This window comes from Corythoichthys intestinalis, chromosome 21, assembly GCF_030265065.1.
Source record: "Corythoichthys intestinalis isolate RoL2023-P3 chromosome 21, ASM3026506v1, whole genome shotgun sequence".
NCBI lineage: Eukaryota > Metazoa > Chordata > Actinopteri > Syngnathiformes > Syngnathidae > Corythoichthys > Corythoichthys intestinalis.
In genome coordinates this window covers 13,875,121-13,897,092 of record NC_080415.1, presented here as the reverse complement: position 1 = coordinate 13,897,092, position 21,972 = coordinate 13,875,121, and the positions used below count along the sequence as shown (strand labels likewise).

The window sequence follows — 21,972 nt, the reverse complement described above, 5'->3', positions numbered from 1 at the left end:
CAAACCATGACGTCTTAGTGTATTACCAACTGTAACCTTGAAAACAGTGCTCTTTTCAGATCATTGACCAACTCCTGTCGTGTAATTCTGGGCTAATTCCTCACCTTAGGATCATTGAGACCCCACGAGGTGATATCTGACATGGGGCTCTCTCTGGACATTGAACGTCATGTTTAGCTTCTTCTATTTTCTGATGATAGCTCCAACAGTGGACCTTTTTTTCACCAAACTTCTTGACAATTGCTCTGTAGCCCTTTCCAGCCGTGTAGAAATGAACAATTATGTCTTTGGACAGCTCTTTGGTCTTTACCTTGTTACAAGTTTGAGTCTTACTGATTGTATGGGGTGGACAGGTGTCTTGTATGCTGCTATCGACCTCAAACAAGTGCATCTGATTCAGAATAATACATGGAGTGGAGGTGGACTTTTAATAGGCGGACTAACAGGTCTTTCAGGTTCAGAATTCTAGCTGATAGATAAGTGTTCAAATACTTGTTTGCAGCTGTATCACACACATAAATTGTTAAAAATCATGCATTGTGATTTCTGGTGTTTTCTTTTTAGATTATCTCTCTCACAGTGGACATGCACCTACGATGAAACGTTCAAATACTTATTTTCTTTACTGTATAAGTATAGATGTTGATGTTGATGCAGGAAAACAGTTGAACATACAATAGCTACTGTAGGTAACAATACTTCCCCGAATACTCACAAGCAGACTGACGCCAGTTCCTGATGTCACTCAATTGATCACGTCCCTTAAATGGCAGACATCCAACACACAAATACTTCAATATGCGAAATCAATACACATTTCAGTCAGTATACATTCCTGTAATTTTGTTTATTCTATTGACGAATATTTTTCTTTATTCGAAAATCATTTGATATTTAGGTAGAAACAGTAATGACCTAGGTCATGAAATGAAGTACTTCTGAGTCAATCTAGGATGGTTTACATCATCTATGTTGATGTTGCAATTTTGGGAATACTGATGTCAGCATTTAGGTCAAAGTTCCACACGTTCTGTTGTTTTTTTTAGGTAGGGTTTTTGTGGTCCTTTTTTTTAAGGTGGAGCTTTTCTTTTACCTCCTTACCGCAAAGAGCCTGTGCAAACAGGACAGAGGGGCGTCGCCTAGTCCGCTTTGTGTTGCGTCGCCAAACAGGTGAGCGCTGTATCTTGTTACGGCAGGCGTGTTGTCACGAAAGAGGAACGGCTGTCAGAGAGAAGTCAGGAGTGACGTTTACTGCTCTCAAAAGGCTCGTGAATGAAAGCACTTAGGACTTTGTTTAAGACATCCGGTCAGCGTGCGCGGGATGAAGCCGCGTTGCGTCCAGGTGGAGATGCTGCCTCTTAGTTTAACGGAAAGAAACGATATGCTGCTGCTGCTCCCATTTTAATATGCCTAACGCTCATTATCTCTTCTCTCCTTGTTGCCGCCTCTACAGGGGAGTCGAGCCAGGAGCTGGGCCCCCCTCCCACGGTGGATGAGGCCGCCAACACATTGATGACGCGCCTGGGCTTCCTTCTGGGAGACAAAGCGAGCGAGGGGCCAGCTGGTCCCCACTACAGCATGGAGGAGCCCGAAGCTAGACAGGTGAGAGGAAGTAGCCCATGCAAAAGAAATGGCTCTTATTTTGAAAAGCCCGCTGGCAGAATGCAAATAGTAATCAAATCTCCCGATGAATTGAGGTCATTGTTCGATGTTCTGTAAGACTCGAGACTGAAAACATGTTGAGGGACTCAACTAACTTACCATTATAGTACAATAATATTTAGAGTTGGGCTGTCAGATGATTAAAAAATTTTAATCGAGTTAATCACAGCTTAAAAATTAATTAATGGCAATTAAGTGCAATTCAAACCATCTCTAATATATGCCATATTTTTCTGCAAATTGTTGTTGGAATGGAAAGATAAAACACAAGAAGAGGATATACATTCAAGATCCTGTACATAAGTACTGTATTTGTTCATTATAACAATAAATCCACAAGTTAGCATTAACATTATTAACATTCTTTCTGTTAAAGGGATCCACCGATAGAAAGACTTGTAGTTCTTAAAAGATACATGTTAGTACAAGTTATAGTAATTTTATATTGAAACCCCTCCTAATGTTTTCGTTTTAATAAAATTTGTAAAATTATCAATCAAAAAATAAACTAGTAGCTCGCCATTGTTGACGTCACATGTGCTCCCTGCCGTTCTTCCACAGTGTCTTTAACTACGTAAGGTAGGAAGGTAAGGATTGAAATCCACCACAAGGTGTCAATTGAGAGTTTTAAATTAATTAGAGATCTAGCAAGGCAAAGTCTGAGTAAGTTTTATGTGTATTTTGCATCGCTATTTTGATTGGGAATGGCAGTTCTCTTTGCAATGAGCGCTTTTCTTTTTGTGAACATTATTTTTTTGAGAGATGGGATTATTTTTGTTGTGCTTTCACTAAATGATACAGTAGCGACTTATCTGTTCCGCCCAAATGCATGATGGGAAGTTGGGCAACCATGACTGTCAGTTGTGGCTGCAAATGGTATGATCTGCGTTGTTTTCAATTAAGCGTGTTAAGAAAAACATCGTCTCCTGTCATTCTTCCCCACGTCGTTCGCCACAATACTTTTATTTATTGTGAAAGAGTTGCCAAAGCTTAAGCCAATAAGAGGCGCAGTCTAATGAACGCCTGTGGCCACTCGCACTTGTCTGCCTTTTCGCTCTCAATGTGCTAAATCGGCGTCATTGGCAACTGTTTGAGGCTACGCATGAACGGGTCATTCCGTGCATGCGCTAATTGCGTCAAATATTTTATTGTGATTAATTTTAAAAAATTAATTACCGCCCGTTAAATTTGACAGCACTAATTAAAACCCATTTTAATGTTTTCTTTTTAATAAAATTTGTAAAATTTTCAATCAAAAAAATAAACTAGTAGCTCTCCATTGTTGACGTCGCCAAGCGGTGACGTCACATGAGCTCTCTGCCGTTCTTCCACAGTATCTTTCACTACGTAAGCTAGTGATTGAAATACACCACCAGGTGTCAATGTCGAGTTTTAAATTACTTAGAAATCAAGCCAATAAGTGTGTTTTGTCCCTCGACTGACGCCGTAGTTCCCTGTTTACTGGTCCTTCCATTGTACTTCACGGTCATTTGAGTGCTGGCTTCACAAAGTATGAGACCACTTATAGTTTGTCACTTGTGACTAAATATTGCCATCTAGTGTATTATTTGAGCTAAACGAGAGCTAAACAAAATGTTTAAATAGAGTTTGACCAAAGTCTGAGTAAGTTTTATGTGTATTTTGCATAACTATTTTGATTAGGAATGCCAGTTCTCTTTGCATTGTTGTTTAACTGTGTGAGAATAGGGCCTCGTTAATACAGATTGAAGCGCTTTTCTTTTTGTGAACATAATTTTTTTTTTTTTTTTTTTTTTTTTTTGAGCGATAGGAATATTATTTATGCTTTGCTTTGACTAAATGATACTTATGTTTGTTGTGAAGGAGTTGCCGAAGCTTATGCCAATAAACGGCGCGGTCCAATGAACACCTGTGTCCACTCGCCTTTCACTGCCTCTTAGCTCTCAATGTGCAAAAAATGGCGTCATTGTAATCTGTTTGAGGCAAAGTGAGGCATGCACTAAGTGCGTCAAATATTTTAACGTGATTAATTTAAAAAATTAATTACTGCCCGTTAACGCGATAAATTTGACAGCACTAATTTAGAGTAGTTGCAATTCTAAAGTAAAGATTTGAAATTACTTTTTTTTTTTTTTTTTTTTTTAACCAACTACTGTCTCGCTAATAAGTTTTTGATTGATGAATATTATCACATTGAACATTTCGTAATGGATCTTTACTTAAAATGTTTTTTCTGATAGATCTGTAACTTTAAGCCACCATTTCAAAAACTTCCAAGTCAGTGTTTTCTCCCCTCTGTTAAGCCTGTGCACGTGTTTTATGTCAAATCTTTTGACATTCCACTAAAAAAAGAAAAATATACAGTCTGCCTTACCGAGAGAAACGATTTACAACTTTGCGGTTACTCGGATGACTTTTATTGTTTTGACTCAGTTACGAGTGCTGGATGGCAGCAGTGAAATTCACAACAAGCAGCTGCTTGGATCAAAGATTCTCTCAAAAACAGTTTTCACTCCTTTGTTACTTTCAAATGAGACACAAAACCAGTAGAATCATCCACATAATGCATTTAAAACAACCACATAACTTCGCCTTGGAAATTCTTCTAGCTTAACACTAACACCGAAACACAAAATGTTACAGACGGCCTACCAAATATCGATATGTCATTATTATAACGCCGTATGCAGAGAATACTTGAACGCAAACGGTGGAGTAACAGAATTGCAGTTAGCCCCCCGGTTACGACGTAGTCGACTTACTTGATTTCGACTTTACGACGCTGGCTATTTTAGCCCGGGTCGACTGACACGGAGATGACACGGACATTAATCGGGTCACGTCGTAGTATAATGTCCAGGACTTAACCGGAATGCGGCATGTGTGAAAGCAGCCGGTTATTTCCCGGGTCACAGCACGAAGACTGATGACGTAAATATCACGGTGCCGGCCATCCTTTCCTCTTTCTTAGCAGTAAGCAGAAAGCTGTAAACAAACATCGAATGTATCAAAATGGCAAACTGGAAAGATGGCAAAATTAAACTGAAAACAACGGAATTGAATTGCTACTAGATCTTCGAGCCGAGGACGAGACGGTCCATCCTCCATCTTTGGAAATGTGTGGTTTATTTTGTGGCCGAACAAAAATGACGTAATGCCGAGCCACCAACACGGGACAAGCCTGAAAGTGTCCAACCCGGGTAATTCCCAGTACATCTCCCCATGTCTGAAAGCCATGACACAGGTAAATCCCGCATAACATTACATGGGAATTTAGCGAGATATAAGTCTGAAAGAGGCTTTAATCTCCAGTCTTTTTTTTTTTTTTTTTTTTATGTCGCGTATAGGCATGTGCTGATTACCCGTTTCAAGTTATACCGTGGTATGAAAACGTCAAGGTTTCAAAACCGCAAAAATTTTCCTTCATACCGTCCCCAAGGTATTAGCTATTTTTTATGTCACAAAAATGCGTGGAGAAATCCCTCGCTTGTAGCTGTAACGCTCAACCGTCCCCACCGATTGTTGCTCACTGTCAGTGAGTCAGCTGTGCTACACGATGGCTGGAGGAGGTGAAACCCCTGAACTCTTTCCCCCATCTAAGAAAACAAAATCGCTGGTATGGGAATACTTCGGCGACAGAAGAGTTAGACAGCCATGGCTTAGAGGAGTGCCAACCGACATGTAAAACATGTTTGCGGAGGGTGGCTGCCGAGGAGGCAATATGAATTCGCATTTATACATAATCAAAGGTCACTAACTCCGCGTGTTTAGTGTGTCTAGCGTTGGTAAAACATGTTTTTTTCTCTCTGGCAACTGTCTGTGTTGAGAAAGAGAGTGTGTGTATAATGTAAACATGATAAAAGTTAGACGCACGTGCTTTTTATGGAAAATGCTGCGGGTTTAGGCTCACCTAAAAGATTGCTTTAAAGAATATTTCTGTTTTGTTATGTTTTATTTATTTTAACGTAACATACTTATATTCCTTTTGGCTAATATGTTTTGAAATATGTCCTGTTCTATGGAAAAAAGTTTTTTTTTTTTTTTTAACCCAGATATTTCAAAGTAACACATTTTAGAGCTTTAATTGCAATACCGTGATACCGTGAAACCGCGATATTTTTGCTTATGGTTATCTTACCGTCAGAATCTCATACCGGCACATGCCTAGTCGCGCAATAGTAACACCTCTAAGCATTGATGGTAAGTAGAGTATCTTATTTTTTTACCTTATTTTATTAATATGACGTATAATACATGTTTTTGGATAGTTATTTTGAGATTTAACGGGTATTTAGGGGTACTTAAAGGGTTAATTCTAGGGATCTGCCAAAAGCAAAATTCTTGGCCAGAAAATGAAAACACTTGGCCAAAAAACTGAAAACCCGAATAATACACTTGTTTACAATTTATTTTTTCTTTCTTTTTTTTTTTAAAAACATTATTATTTATTTCATTATTTTCCGACCAATGCCCTTTGCCCTGGCCTTTTTTCCCTCTTTTTTTACGATCAGGCGGAAATAATACAGTATATGGTCCTTTCTCACAGGTAGCAAACATCTTCCAAAATATTCTACGACCCCCGAGACTTGAGAAATTTTGTTTGAAGGGTGCAAGTTCTGAAACCCCTTGAGAGGGTGTGTTCCCGGTGGAAGTGAGCATTTTGTGGCAAACTTTGAATGCGTCTTATAGCAGAAGTGCCGGCATCGACGTAGCATTCTTTTTGGTGGACGTCACTGCAGATGAAACCTTGATAAATGCGCTTTCTTGAAAGTTTGGGACACTCGAAAAATGGGCCTCACACCTCCAGTTGCTAAGCTAAAGGAGATCTCGATGTACGTTTGTATAGAACTGTAGTTCACAACAACAACAAAAAAACTAACCGGGACATCAATGGAAAGCAACTTCAGAGCAAGCGTGTAGCAGCAATGAAGCAAATTTTTTTTCCTTCTTTTGATAAATTATATATGTCTTTGATACCTCAAAATACTTCTAAACCGTGAACATGTTGGCAGTGAGCCAATAGGAGCCAGCTTGTCGCTTCTTGCCGTGTTTCATTACATCAAAAAAGGACTTCGGTTCTTCAAACTTTTTGGTGGTAAACTTTCGCCTTTTAACCGAAAACCGAAAATGCAATTTTAGCTATTTTCGGCCGAAGGTTTTCGGTGCCGAATTTTCGGTCACACTACAGTTAATTCCGATTTACGCGGAAATTCGGGTTATGTCTCCAACGTAAGAACTCGTTCGTAACCCGTGGACTACCTGTAGTTGTTATTACAAAAATTGTTGAAAAAGTTGTATTTTCAAAATTCATTCAATTAATTTGCAAGGTAATTTAAATGTGAATGCAATTCTATTTGGTCCAAAATACTGTTGATTAGTGTTGATTTGCAAAACTATCCAATGGTAAAATAAGTTATGCTATTATTGGTTCACTGTGTTATTTCATTTGAATGTGGAGAACAGCTTTACTGTCGTCATCATTAGTATCATGGTGTCTGTGGTAAATGGAGTGCACTTATGTAACGCTTTATCTAAACCTGTCTTTGTAGTTGCCAAGAATGGAGCAGAAATGTTCTCAGTATTCTACTTGATAGTTGCTAATGTACTGTTGGTATGTTTTCTTTGTGGTCAAGGACGAGACCAAGAAAGGCTTATTGTACAAACCCTTACTTGCATGGAGCTGCACAGGTCCATGCGGAAAGGATAACTTTATGAGATGGACCAACTGCTGCTTGAAGTGAGCGGCGGGGGTGTAGAAAGCGAGAGAGGTTGATTCAAGCGCCTCTTTTTTAAGAGATGTGACTCACGCCGGCCGCCTGCTGCACACCGTGTACACTTTTCCAAAAGTACAATGCAAACACGTCAAGTACACTGCTTTGCAAAACAATATGCACATAAATCTGCTGCATTACTGTATAAGATGATTGGTGGTATAGGGTGTCAATTCCAGTGTATACAGTGAAGAAAATAAGTATTTGAACACCCTGCTGTTGTGCAAGTTCTCCCACTTAGAAATCATGGAGAGGTCTAAAATTTTCATCGTAGGCGCATGTTCACTGTGAGAGAGATGATCGAAAAAGAAAAATCCAGAAATCACAATGTATGAATTTGTAATGATTTATTTGTGTGATAAAGCTTCAAATAAGTATTTGAACACCTGTTAAAATGAATGTTTATATTTGGTACAGTAGCCTTTGTTTGCAATTACAGAGGTCAAACATTTCTTGTAGTTTTTCACCAGGTTTGCACACACTACAGGAGGGATCTCGGCCCACCCATCAGTCAGGCTTCTGGGCTGTTGCTAAGAAACAGAGTTTGAGCTCTCTCCAAAGGTTTTCTATTGGGTTTAGGTCTGGAGACAGGCTAGGCCATGCTAGAACCTTGTTATGCTTCTTACAGAGCCACTCCTTGGTTTTCCTGGATGTGTGCTTCAGGTCATAGTCATGTTGGAAGACCCAGGCACGACACATCTTCAATGCTCTGACTGAAGGAAGGATTTTGTTCCCCAGAATGTCACAATACAGGGCCCCAGTCATCGTTTCTTTAATACAGTGCACTCGTCCTGTCCCACGTGAAGAAAAACACCTCCGAAGCATAAAGCTACTACCCCCATGCTTCACAGTAGGCATGGTGTTCCTCAGATAGTATTCAACATTCTTCTTCCTTCAAACACGGTTAACGGAATTATGACCAAAAAGTTCTTTTTTATTCCCTCATCTGACCATAAAACTTGCTCCCTTGACTCCTCTGCGTCCTCTGCAATAATGGTCACAAGCAAACTTAAGATCGGCCTAGACATGTAATGGTTTAAGCAGGAGAACCCTCAATGCCATGCATGATTTCAAACATGACTTCTTAGCGTATTACCAAGGATGCAACAATACTCGCTTTTATATTGAACCGTTCGATACGCACTATTCGATTCAATACGCAAAAACATTCGATCCAAATGGAAACCTCCCAATATGTACATTCAGAATATATTTTTGTCGTCTCTCTCGCCAAAATGTCCGGCGCAGCTTTGCCTTGTAAAAACAAACTCTGCCGCTAGCAGCCTCCCTCCTCCACTCCACCCCCAAACTGCATGAACGGTTTGAGCTGTGGCGCAAGAGGATCATTGCTCGTGAGGAAAGCCATTGACTTAAGGAGGCGGCTTGCCGGCTTCAAAATCGTACAGATCCGTTGTTTGGCAGCATTTTGGGCGAGCTGATATGCTATCCCCACTCGTACATATTGAATAAAGATTGTCTTTCCGGATACGAACAACAAAGACCGCCAATATATCGTTGCCGACTTGGCTCCTACGGATAACCTCGGTTTGACAACAGACAGGTTCTGTGGGTCACAGAGTGCTAACACACGGTTACATGATGAACAATGAGTGGCAAATTAAGAGCGTTGTACTTCAAACTTGTCTTGTTTATGAAAGTCGATTGTCAAATGCAGGTGTTTTTTTAATGCCTGCCAACACTCGCGCGCACAAACTAGATATCATCAAATAGCAACCTAAATGTGCTACGTTAGATCCCATGCCATTGGCTGCGTGAGCCCAAAGTGATCATGGGACGCGTAGTCCATATACTACATCGATGAATTAAAAACCGCCATGACTGAATGGAAGTTAAGCAGGCCAAATCAATCCTTACCAGTGACTATAGATAATGCTGCAAATATTGTTAATTCAGTACTTAACACAGTTGGACTCGGACCACAAATAGGATGTGTTTCTCATTTGGTAAATATACCTGCTAAGAGAGTAATGCCAATCAACAGTGTGCCCCGCCTCACTTTACAAACATTGTTCTCAGCACTTTTATACAAAATTTCTTCAGATCGGTAAGAAGTTGGCACATAAATATTATGCACTATAATGCATGTTTATATGATGGCATTGTTATTTTTGACTGTTAACAAAATAAAAAAACAGAAAAAAATATATATATATTTTTTTGTTTCAGAGCATCAAATGTATTGAATCGATTGAAAATTGTGTCCCTCGTATCGAAAATCGTACCGAACCGTGACTTAACTGTATCGTTGCATCCCTATGTATTTCCAACAGTAGGCCTAACCTTGGAAAGCTCTTTTCAGGTCATAGACCACCTCCTGTCATGTAGTTCTGGGCTGATTTCTCACCATTCTTAGGATCATTGAGACCCCACGAGCTGATATCTTACATGGGGCTCCACTCCGATTGAGATTGACTTTCATGTTTAGCTTCTTCGATTTTCTAATGATTGCTCCAACAGTGGACCTTTTTTCACCAGGCTGCTTGGCAATTGCTCCGTAGCCATTTCCAGCCTTGTGGAGGTGAATAATTTTGTCTCTGGGGTCTTTGGACAGCTCTTTGGTCTTTAACATGTTACATTTAAGTCTTGCTGATTTTAAGGGGTGGACAGGTGTCTTTATGCTGCTATTGACCTCAAACAAATGCATCTGATTCAAGATAATACATGGAGTGGAGGTGACTTTTCATAGGCGAACTAGGAGGTCTTTCAGGGTCAGAGTTCTAGCTGATAGACAGGTGTTCAAGTACTTATTTGCAGCTTTATCACACCAATAAATTGTTTTTAAAAAATCATGCATTGTAATATCTGGATTTTTCTTTTAAAATTCTCTCTTACAGTGAATATGCAGCCACGATGAAAATTTCAGACTCCTCCATGATTTCTAAGTGACAGAACTTGCAAAATAGCAGTGTGGTCACATACTTATTTTCTCTACTGACTTTTTGTGACAAATATTTGTTAAGTTATGACTTCTTAAATGTACCATTTCTTGGCCATCTTTCAGCTAGACAGCGAGCCTAGCACAAGGTTTTTTGTCAGCAATGACGAGAACGAAAATATTTCGTCGACGAACAATTTTTGACGTCACGACAGCGAGCTAAAAATGTGGTTTGGGAGACTAGAACCTAACAAGACGAAATCCTGTTTTCTTCTGACGAGATGACAGCGAGATGAACATGCAACATAGTTTCTGTCATATGCGTGATGTTTTTCATATTGTACGTGGAGTACGCAATCTTGCATAGTAGCAGTGTTTGGGTCATGATACTCATGTGAGATCTGCTGCACCTCTCCCTGACTCTCCTCAACAGAGTTTGGGATGTGTCTAAAGCTAGGCTGCACTCCACCTTGTTTGCAAACACGGTAAGATTTGTTTTCTTATCTTGGCAAGAGAGAATATGCAATGCTCCTTTGGCTTTTAAAGGTCTGTGCTGAATAGTGTTTGGCAGCCCTTTTAATTTAGGTCTTAGTCTTTTCGACAATACTTATTAGTCCTAGTCATATTTTAGTCATCTCAAAGTGTGCTGTCTCAGTCTAGTTTTTGTTGACCAAAACTCAAGACCAAATTCGTCTAGTTTTAGTCGATGTTTACTAAAAATGTTTTCGTCTGTAAGATTATTTGTTTTTTTTTTGAATATATATATATATATATATATATATATATATATTTTTTTTTTTTTTTTTTTTAAGGTTTCCAACTATTTTGAATGAACATTGACGGACGAGCACGCATTGTAGCATTTACAAGGACAACGCCAACACACTCAGCAGGAAAACAGTACATAATTTTCAATTATTTATACCCATCAGGACGCCACGAACTGGATGTAAAAAAAAAAAGTTGTTCGAGAGTTTAAGAGGACGCTCGCCATTAGCATTAGCCTAATGCTAACGTGAATGCTATGCTAACAGTACGAGTTACATTTAGTGTGTGATGATCCCTCAGCACAGACTTTTAAAGGCTAAAGCAACATTGCGTATTCTCTCTGGCCAAGAAACCAAATCTTACCGTGCGTGCAAGCCTGCATGGTGACTGGAGACGACACACTGGTGAGTCGGGAAGGGTGGGTGGGGGCAAGTGGACCACGTCCCAAGTGACACAATCAGACAATGCTACGATGCAGGCTAACTACACATGAAATATCACACAATGTGAACATGTGACTGAAACTATTGGGCATTTTCGTCTTGTTCTCGTCTCGTCAGACTAAAACTGACGTTCGGCTCGTTATGTTTCAGTCTCCCATAACACATTTTTGGCTCGTTATCCTCTCGTCATCGTCATGAAAAAAAGTTCGTTGATGAAATATTTTCGTTATCATCATCGTTGACGAAAACAACACTGGTGCTGAGTGGTCATCAGACGCTAAATGTACCTCGTAGTGTTAGCATAGCATTCGCCTTCATTTTCGCATTTCAGAATCGGGCGTGTCCTCTTAAAACAATAGCCAGTCTAAAGCAGAGATACTTGGCTTATCTGGTTAGTAATTCTAGAGAACCACTTGGCAAAATGGGATTTAGCTACTAGCCCATTGCAGCTGTTTTGTTTGGTAAATTAGCAAATACAGGGTAATACTAATTGCTTGCAACTTCTGGCTAGACTCTAAGAATAGCAAAAAAAAAAAAAAAAAAAATCCTAGACTTCCCTGTGTTAAACGCTTTTTTTACACACAGTTCGTTGCTTCCAGGTGGGTTTAATTGAAAATGATGTTGTGCTTTTCCTGCTGACTGTCTATTATCATCACTAAAATGGCGTCGTCCAATGTCGACGCTACAATATTTGTTCTTTTATGTTCATTCGAAATTGTTGGAAACCTTGATTTATTTTCTAAATAAAACTTTTACATTTTACAGACGAAAACATTTTGAGTAACTGTCAACTAAAACTAGACAAAATTTGTATGAGACTCCATCGTCTAAAACTCAACAAAGACAAAGACATTTTGAAATGACTAAAGTATGACTGAGACTAGTAAGTATTTTTGTCCCAAAGACTACAACTAAAACAAAAATTTAAAGGGATGTCAAAGACAATACTGCCTAGCACACCATGTTATCACGACGCTAGACATGAAATCCATTGAAATGTTGATATCTGTCGCCATCAACGGCAGTAAATGAGCTAAAGGGATCCACGGATAGAAAGACTTATTGTTCTTAAAAGATAAATGTTATCATAAGTTAAAATAATTTGATATTGAAACCCCTCTTGATGGTTTCGTTTTTATACAATTTGTAAAATTAGTTTAACTAGTAGATCGCCATTGTTTTTGACGTCGCAGGGCGGAGACGTCACAAGGTTACGCTGCCGGGCTTCCAGAGTATGACTTTAGTGACATAAACGTGTCATTTATTCAACCCTTTCAATGTGAACCTAAGAGGAACATTAATGAGCATGACAGCACTGTCAGTATTTCACAAAACAAGCGGCAAAAGCAAAATAAGCAGGAAAGACAGGATGAGACTTAATGAGAGTAGTTCTACCAAAATGTGCTACACCGGCGAAATTTGACACCCAAAGTACTACCGTGCTCTTTCAGCTTATTTTGTTTAGATGCATACTGACAGAACATACTAAAGATGCCTTAAGAAAATATTCAAATGTAGTAATATCATATAAGGGTTTTTTAAATATGCTACGTGACTAATGTGTTCAACAGATCAACAATCTGCTTTAAAGCTACCACAAGAAAACACAATGCTTAAATATATGAGAGCGAAACACATGCAGTAAGTATTTTGAGGCAACGAAAATGTAATAAAACACTCAATAAAGCCACTAATAGTAAGTACTCGCCATTTTTAACCGATAAACAAATGTGTTGGACGTCGTCGAAGGAATTGGAGTAGCCTGAAATTGGAGTTACCACTGACTAATGTGGTCAACAGATCAACAATCTGCTTTAAGGCTACCACAAGAAAACACAATGCTTAAATGTATGAGAGGGAAACACATGCAATAAGTATTTTGAGGCAATGAAAATGTAATAAAACACTCAATAAAACCACAAATAGTAGTAAGTACTCGACATTTTTAACCGATAAACAAATGTGTTGGACGTCGTAGAAGGAATTGGAGTAACCTGGTAGTATTCGTCGAGTAACAGTGAAAATCTACGTCATCACCCAGAGCGTCTATTGCGTGCTTAAAACATGGCGCCCTCCGTAGGTCAAAACGTGTACTAAATATTATAGATTTTAAAATCAATGGCAATATTTTATGTGTTTCTAATAATATATTTTAGTAAAAGTGAACAATCGTGGCTTATTAGAGCCTACAAGTCTTGAAGTCCGCGGTTCTCTTTAAAACTTTGACATTAAAAGTTGTTTGGATGACGAGAACTTGGGAAGTTTGAAGCGTTCGACTCGGTATTTGCTTGTGCTGTAAATGTCATGTAAATCTATTACATTGAGTGTGTTACACTGTCAGGTGGATGTAGCCTTGAGCACCACTTCACCTTTCCTCTCCTCTCTACGGAGACCTCCACACACTTCACATGCACGTGCATGAATGTTTAATGCTCGGGTGCGTATGTGAGGGCTCGCAGCAGCAGTAGCTTTTTCTTTATATTTTTGCTCCCCTGTAGTGCACAGTCTGCTAACCTGAGCTGACACAGGAGACTCGCTGCAGGGAGACAATGAGTCTCTTCCTCTGTTGTGTACCAGGTGTGTCAGAAAAAGTCTCAGGACTGGTACCATGAAAGATTGGCTCCTGTACATTTCAAATTCAAACCGCAGGTTTTCCTCTTTGAAGTAGTCTTCCTAGATTTCTCATACACTTTCCTTCCTTCTATACCGTGATTTCATGCACTCCTGGAAAGATTCTTTCTGAATCATTTGACGTTCTGTCGCATTTGTCATGTTGATGTGCTCTACGTCTTCACGTCCTTTTGATGATTACTGAAATCTCTGGAAAGAGCAGGGTGGGAAATAACAAGGTCGGGTGAGGTTACTCTTGACCAGGAACTGTAGAATTCAGAATTTCCTTCCATGCTCATGAAGCAGTCCTCGGTCGTCCTGAGACACTGAACAAATGTTGGACTTGGTTGTTTGTAGTTTGAGTTTGAAACTTTTCTGACACCTGCTATGCACAGTGTGCCAGCTTATCAAACTATTGTTTAAAAGAATCAATCTGTGTGTGTTCGCAGACTAGGATTCGCACTAGGGATGTCCCGATTCAGGTTTTTGCCCATCCGATACGGATATTGTTATGCACTTCCGATCCGATACCGATACTGGCCGATACCGATACCGGCCTATCTGAGCATGTGTTAAAGTTTAAAGTTATTTAGCCTCCTTACTTGGTTGTCAGACTCATGTTGAAAAGGGTTTTAGTACTCTTGATGACAACTAGCCAGCTGAATTAGGTGAGTTTGAATAACACACAACGGTTGGTAACAAGAAACTGACCTGTTTATTCAGTAAAAAAAACACAAAACATTATAAATAACAAACAGAAATAGCATAGTCAGTCAATAAAACGTGCAAATAATATTGTAAACTGTCTTAAAAAAGCAAAACACACAAACAACCTCAGTGGAAAATTTTAAACATTTTAAAACAGTAAATAAAATACTCAAGTCACCATTCTGTATCAGCAGCTTTAAGCTACATTCAGTTCATTTAATTTTGCGAAACAACTGTTAAAGTTGTTAAAATTGCTCCCGGTATTCCATAATTTCCTTTCTGTCTACTTTCGACATGTTAAAGCTTTAAAACTGTTTTGAAGATAGATTCAAGTCAAGATTTTGCCGATTTAGGAGTATTTTAGATAAAAAGTTAATTAGGTTCGCTTGGAAGGTTCACAACAGCCTACTAGGGAAGTCTCCTGCTTTAAGATGGCGGCTGTTTACTAACGCATGTAGTTTTCCAAACTTCAATGTTGCTAACGCCGTCAAGTCTGTCATCTTGAATCTAGTTCTATATACATATGATATCTATTATCTACAGTAAAACGATGTTGACGTAGTTTGTAGTGGCTGTTAGCAGCAGTCAGGTATTCTTGTGTTTTTTATCCTGCGGCATGAGTTGAGCTTAAGCCGTGAGTCGAGCATTGGCATTACCCGGGTCTATGACAAGCATGAGGTTTACTCTCGGGACACAATGCGGCCCGTTTCTCATTGCGTCCCGAAGACCGCGCTGTGTATTAGTTCCGCTTTATTTGACGTATTTCAATAATCGGAATTTGGATGTTTGTGAATCGTTCTCGAATCTTCCACGGCCGAATCGCCCAAGGATGTAATGACGGCCGGGCGTGTTGTACCGTGGTTCTAAGTGTTGGTTGGTGCGTCTTTACTCACGAGAGATAATGGCTTGTCATCCAGAATGAATTCTTCGGCAATGACTCTTGTTATTCCCTGGGCTTTGGGACTGTCGAGTGCCAGTTTGTCACGTATAGCAAAAGTTTCTGCCAGTGTTAGTTGTGTAGGACCTTTCTTTTTGTCTTCGGTTTTCTTAACATACTCCTCATATTGTTTGCGGTGGTATTTCGCTAAATGCTTGATTAGGTTGGTTGTATTAAAACTTCTTACAACTTTACCACCACGCTTGACTTTATTGTGGCATATGTTGCACTCTGCCTCTTCGTCTTTGTCGTCCTTTAAGGTGAAATGATCCCACACAGCTGACATTTTTACCGATAAAGTCTCTCGGTAAATTGGGAGACGGTAATATAGTGTGTTGAAGGTGTGCTGTAAAATGCGGACCGGACTTTAGAGAAACCGAAGCAAAAACTGGAATAGATTATGTAAATCTGTGCGCTGGAAAACCCGGACTGCACTTTAAAAAAACTGGATCGGAAGTCTGGATCGGAATTTTTCCGTGTCGGCCAATCCGATACCGATGCAGATTTTTTTTGCCCATATCGGCGTCCGATCCGATCCAAATATCGGATCGGGACATTTCTAATTCGCACGATTGTCAAACTTGATGGGGGTATGCGTGTTGGTTAGAGGAAGAGTGAGTTTACGATGAGTGATTGGTCAACAAATGGTCGGTTATAAATGGTTGAAAGTGGCTAGATTTTCTTGCCGGAACTCCCTGACATGATGGTCGCCATAGAGACAGAATTTTTTATTTTACTTTTTTCAAACCTCCTAAATCCACTGAAATGCCGAGAAGACTATTTGGCACAGTTATATCTATAACATGAACACACAGCCCAAAAAAATGGTTTTACACATGCATTAGGCCAATGCATTACACATACTGTTAAAATGCAAACAGTAAATGAGAAACTAATTTTAATTCAAAATTGTATTTTTTTTCAATGATTTGCAAAATAACAGTTAACAAAAAAAAAACAACAGTTACCCAACCTCTATCTCCTAATTTTTGTGTTCCCTCATTTCCTCACATCTAAATGCAAAACCTCAATTTTAACTACTTAAGAACATATTATGTACATTAAAACTGAAAATAAGGTAAACATTTTTTTTTCAAATAATGAAAATTTAAGGAACATACAGTGGTATGAAAAAGTATCAGAACTTTTTGGAATTCCTTACATCTCTGCATAAAGTCACCATTAAATGTGATCTGAACTGTCAAAATCACACAGATGAAAAATCAATGTCTGCTTTAACTAAAACCACTCAAACATTTATACTGTAGGTTTTCATATTTTAATGAGGATATTATGCAAACAATGACAGAAGAAGGAAAAATAAGTCAGTGAACCCTCACTTTGGCAGCAATAACTTCAACCAGACGCTTCCTGTAGCTGCAAATCAGTCTGGCACATCGATCAGGACTAATCTTGCCTATTCTTCTCTACAAAACTGCTGCAGTTCAGTCAGATTCCTGGGATGTCTGGCATGAATCGCTGTCTTTAGATCATGCCACAGTATTTCAATGGGGTTGAAGTGTGGACTTTAACTTGGCCAGTCCAGAACATGTATTTTGTTCTTCTGAAACCATTCTGAAGTTGATTTACTTCTGTGTTTTGGATCATTGTCTTGTTGCAGCATCCATCCTCTTTTTAGGTTCAACTGTCTGACAGTCGGCCTTGGGTTTTCTTGCAAAACATTCAGATAAACTTTTGAATTCATTCTTCCATTAATGATTGCAAGTTGTCCAAGCCCCGAGGGAGCAAAACAGCCCCAAATCATGATAATTATTAAATTAAAAGATTTCCAGTTTTCTGTAGTCAATCAGTGCCAAATAAAAACTGGGAGAGAGGTTAAAATCTGTGCTGTCGAGTCATGTTGATGGCAGCGTTCGATGTCAAATATTTAATTTTTTATGGTGCTTTAAAGACGCGAAATGATTAAACAGGCCGGCGCGATCATAGAATGGTAAGATTGTGTCTGAATGGTATAATGGAGTCGTGATTATTGTTGCGACGTCTCATTAGTGAAACTGGTAGCACCACTATTGGCGCTTTCTGGCAAAAAAAAAAAAAAAAGTCAAATCTTTGAATATGTTGTATAAAGAGGAAAAATGTAATGACTAGTGTAGCCCAAAGTAGTAGTAGTAGTAAGAGTAGCATTTCTTCTTCACAAATCTACTCAAGTAAAGGTAAAAAGTACAGCTTAGGAAAACTACTCTTAGGAGTACATTTTTCTCAAAAAGTTACTCAAGTAAATGTGACGGAGTAAATGTAACGCGTTACTACTCACCTCCGGTAACTCCATATGAGGGGTAACCACATATTCTAATAATAATGTAATATACATAATGTAGTTTTTTTTTTTTTTTTTTTTTTTTACATTGGATTATTTATATTGTGTGTCTCTCCAGGCCCAGAACCAGCGCATCAGCCCATGCTCCACGTTAACCAGCAGCACCGCATCTCCCCCCGCGGGCAGCCCCTGTTCCACCCTGCCCGCCATCATGCCGGGCCAGGCGGGAACAAGGGAGTGCGCCTATGGCTCCGTCACCAGTCCCACCTCCACGCTGGAAAGCCGGGACAGCGGAATCATAGGTGAGAATGCCTCTAAATCTACTGTTTTCATGTATTAGTTAGGGTTCCCAGTAGGGAAGTTTCGATCACATATTTTTAATTTACTAGTTTTGCCGAGTCTTTTCTGACATACTAGCTTCTTCAGACTTTGTATGCCTCTATTTATTATCGACATACCAACCAAATTTTATATTATTCAGTAAAATTGACTAAAGAGACTACTGATGTCCAGATCACATATTTTTTGCATGTACAGTGTATCACAAAAGTGAGTACACCCCTCGCATTTCTGCAGATATTTAAATATATGTTTTCATGGGACAACACTGACAGAATGACACTTTTACACAATGAAAAGTAGTGTGTGTGCAGCTTATATAATAGAGTTAATTTATTTCCCCCTCAAAATAACTCAAAATATAGCCATTAATATCTAGACCTCTGGCAACAAAAGTGAGTACACCGCATAGAAACTAAGTACATCCCTAAATGTCCAAATTGAGTACTCCTTGTCATTTTCCCTCCAAAATGTCATGTGACTAGTTACAGGAGTGCTGTCAGCATTGCTGCAGAGATTGAAGAGGTGGGGGGTCAGCTTGTTAGTGCTCTGACCATACGCCGCACTCTACATCCCCAGGAGGAAGCCTCTTCTGAAGACATACACAAGAAAGCCCGCAAACAGTTTGCTGAAGACATGTCAACAAAGCACATGGATTACTGGAACCATGTCCTATGGTCTGATGAGACGGGCGGGCTTTCTTGTGTACCGTCTTCAGAAGAGGCTTCCTCCTGGGATGACAGCCATGCACAACAATTTGATTTAGAGTGACCCCCCACCTCTTCAATCTCTGGAGCAATGCTGACAGCACTCCTGTAACGAGTCACATGACATTTTGGAGGGAAAATGACAAGCAGTACTCAAGTTGGACATGTAGGGAAGTAAGTTTTTTCAAAGGGGTGTACTCACTATGTTGCCAGGGGTTTAGATATTAATGGCTATATTTTGAGTTATTTTGAGGGGAAAATAAATTAACTCTACTATATAAGCTGCACCCAGACTACTGTTCATTGTGTCAAAGTGTCATTTTGTCAGTGTTGTCCCATGAAAACATATACTTAATTACCTGCAGAAATGCGAGGGGTGTACTCACTTTTGTGATACACTGTACGTCTGCGTTACCTAGGCTGGCATTGAGCGATCATGTTTCATTGCAGTTGGCAATGGCAATGGCAGCCAATGAGTTAATAACTAAAAATAAATAAATGAATTTTAATTAGGGTTGTCCCAATCCGATATTTGGATCGGATCGAAAAAATGCGCATCAGTATCGGATCGGCCGACACGGAAAAATTCCGATCCAGACTCCCAATCCATTTTTTTAAAGTCCGGTCCGGGTTTTCCAGCACGCTGATTAACATAATCCATTCCAGTTTTAGCTTCGGTTGCGTTAAAATCCGGTTCGCATTTTTCGGCACACCCTCAGCACACTAGCATTACCATCTCCTAATTTACCTCTGCAGCATCTCCTACATTATGACTGCAATGTAAATTTAAAGTGAATAATGTCAGCTGTCACCTGAGCATCTTGAAATGCTTGTCTTTCTCAAAAAAAATCTCCCCATCATGCTGGGACTGCATCCAGGGCAAACAGCTGAAGGGAGTGTGTAGAATAGATCAAGCTGGAGCAACAACGTGTGGAGAAGATTGGGGAGTAGAAGCCACTTTTGGTTTAAAATAGTATTATTTGCACAGATTTTTTTAAAGCCTTGGTACAGTTGTTCAAAAGCAGCGAATTGATGCTGAGTTAATACTTTATTTTCCACTGAGGTTGTGTGTTTTGCTTTTTTAAGACAGTTTACAATAATATTTGTACAGTGCCTTGCAAAAGTATTCGGCCCCCTTGAATATTGCAACCTTTCGCCACATTTCAGGCTTCAAACATAAAGATATGAAATTTAATTTTTTTGTCAAGAATCAACAGCAAGTGGAGCACAATCGTGAAGTGGAACAACATTTATTGGATAATTTAAACTTTTTTAACAAATAAAAAACTGAAAAGTGGGGCGGGCAATATTATTCGGCCCCTTTACTTTCAGTGCAGCAAACTCACTCCAGAAGTTCAGTGAGGATCTTTGAATGATCCAATGTTGTCCTAAATGACCGATGATGATAAATAGAATCCACCTGTGTGTAATCAAGTCTCCGTATAAATGCACCTGCTCTGTGATAGTCTCAGGGTTCTGTTTAAAGTGCAGAGAGCATTATGAAAACCAAGGAACACACCAGGCAGGTCCGAGATACTGTTGTGGAGAAGTTTAAAGCCGGATTTGGATACAAAAAGATTTCCCAAGCTTTAAACATCTCAAGCAGCACTGTGCAAGCCATCATATTGAAATGGAAGGAGCATCAGACCACTGCAAATCTACCAAGACCCGGCCGTCCTTCCAAACTTTCTTCTCAAACAAGGAGAAAACTGATCAGAGATGCAGCCAAGAGGCCCGTGATCACTCTGGATGAACTGCAGAGATCTACAGCTGAGGTGGGAGAGTCTGTCCATAGGACAACAATCAGTCGTACACTGCACAAATCTGGCCTTTATGGAAGAGTGGCAAGAAGAAAGCCATTTCTCAAAGATATCCATAAAAAGTCTTGTTTAAAGTTTGCCACAAGCCACCTGGGAGATACACCAAACATGTGGAAGAAGGTGCTCTGGTCAGATGAAACCAAAATTGAACTTTTTGGCCACAATGCAAAACGATATGTTTGGCGTAAAAGCAACACAGCTCATCACCCTGAACACACCATCCCCACTGGCAAACATGGTGGCAGCATCATGGTTTGGGCCTGCTTTTCTTCAGCAGGGACAGGGAAGATGGTTAAAATTGACGGGAAGATGGATGCAGCCAAATACAGGAACATTCTGGAAGAAAACCTGTTGGTATCTGCACGAGACCTGAGACTGGGACGGAGATTTATCTTCCAACAGGACAATGATCCAAAACATAAAGCCAAATCTACAATGGAATGGTTCAAAAATAAACGTATCCCCCGTATGGGGGGTGGCGTGGCTCAGTGGTAGAGTAGTTGTCCCCCAACCCAGAGGTTGTGGGTTCGATTCTTCGCCCTGATGAACTCGCCTAAGTATCCTTGGGCAAGATACTGAACCCCATGTTGCTCCTGGTGCTGCGTCACCAGTAGGTGAATGGCGAGATAGTGTAAAGTGCTTTGAGCGCCTTGAAAGGTGGAAAAGCGCTATATAAGTATAACACCATTTACCATTTACCATCCAGGTGTTAGAAAGGCCAAGTCAAAGTCCAGACCTGAATCCAATCGAGAATCTGTGGAAAGAGCTGAAGACTGCTGTTCACAAACACTCTCCATCCAACCTCACTGAGCTCGAGCTCTTTTGCAAGGAAGAATGGGCAAGAATGTCAGTCTCTCGATGTGCAAAACTGATAGAAACATACCCCAAGCGACTTGCAGCTGTAATTGGAGCAAAATGTGGCGCTACAAAGTATTAACGCAAGGGGGCCGAATAATATTGCACGCCCCACTTTTCAGTTTTTTATTTGTTAAAAAAGTTTAAATTATCCAATAAATTTTGTTCCACTTTACGATTGTGTCCCACTTGTTGTTGA

General features: G+C 39.7%; 1 protein-coding gene across 5 annotated transcripts in view; it reads left to right on the top strand.

Moving 5' to 3' along the window:
* Positions 1-21,972, top strand: part of tanc2b (tetratricopeptide repeat, ankyrin repeat and coiled-coil containing 2b) — a 299,572-nt gene that overhangs the window by 211,582 nt on the left and 66,018 nt on the right. For all 5 annotated transcript variants that reach the window (XM_057825716.1, XM_057825713.1, XM_057825714.1 and 2 more), the window contains 2 exons: positions 1,454-1,602; positions 18,171-18,354. In XM_057825716.1, coding sequence (XP_057681699.1) covers positions 1,454-1,602; positions 18,171-18,354 — 333 coding nt within the window. The remainder of the gene's footprint in view (positions 1-1,453; positions 1,603-18,170; positions 18,355-21,972) is intronic.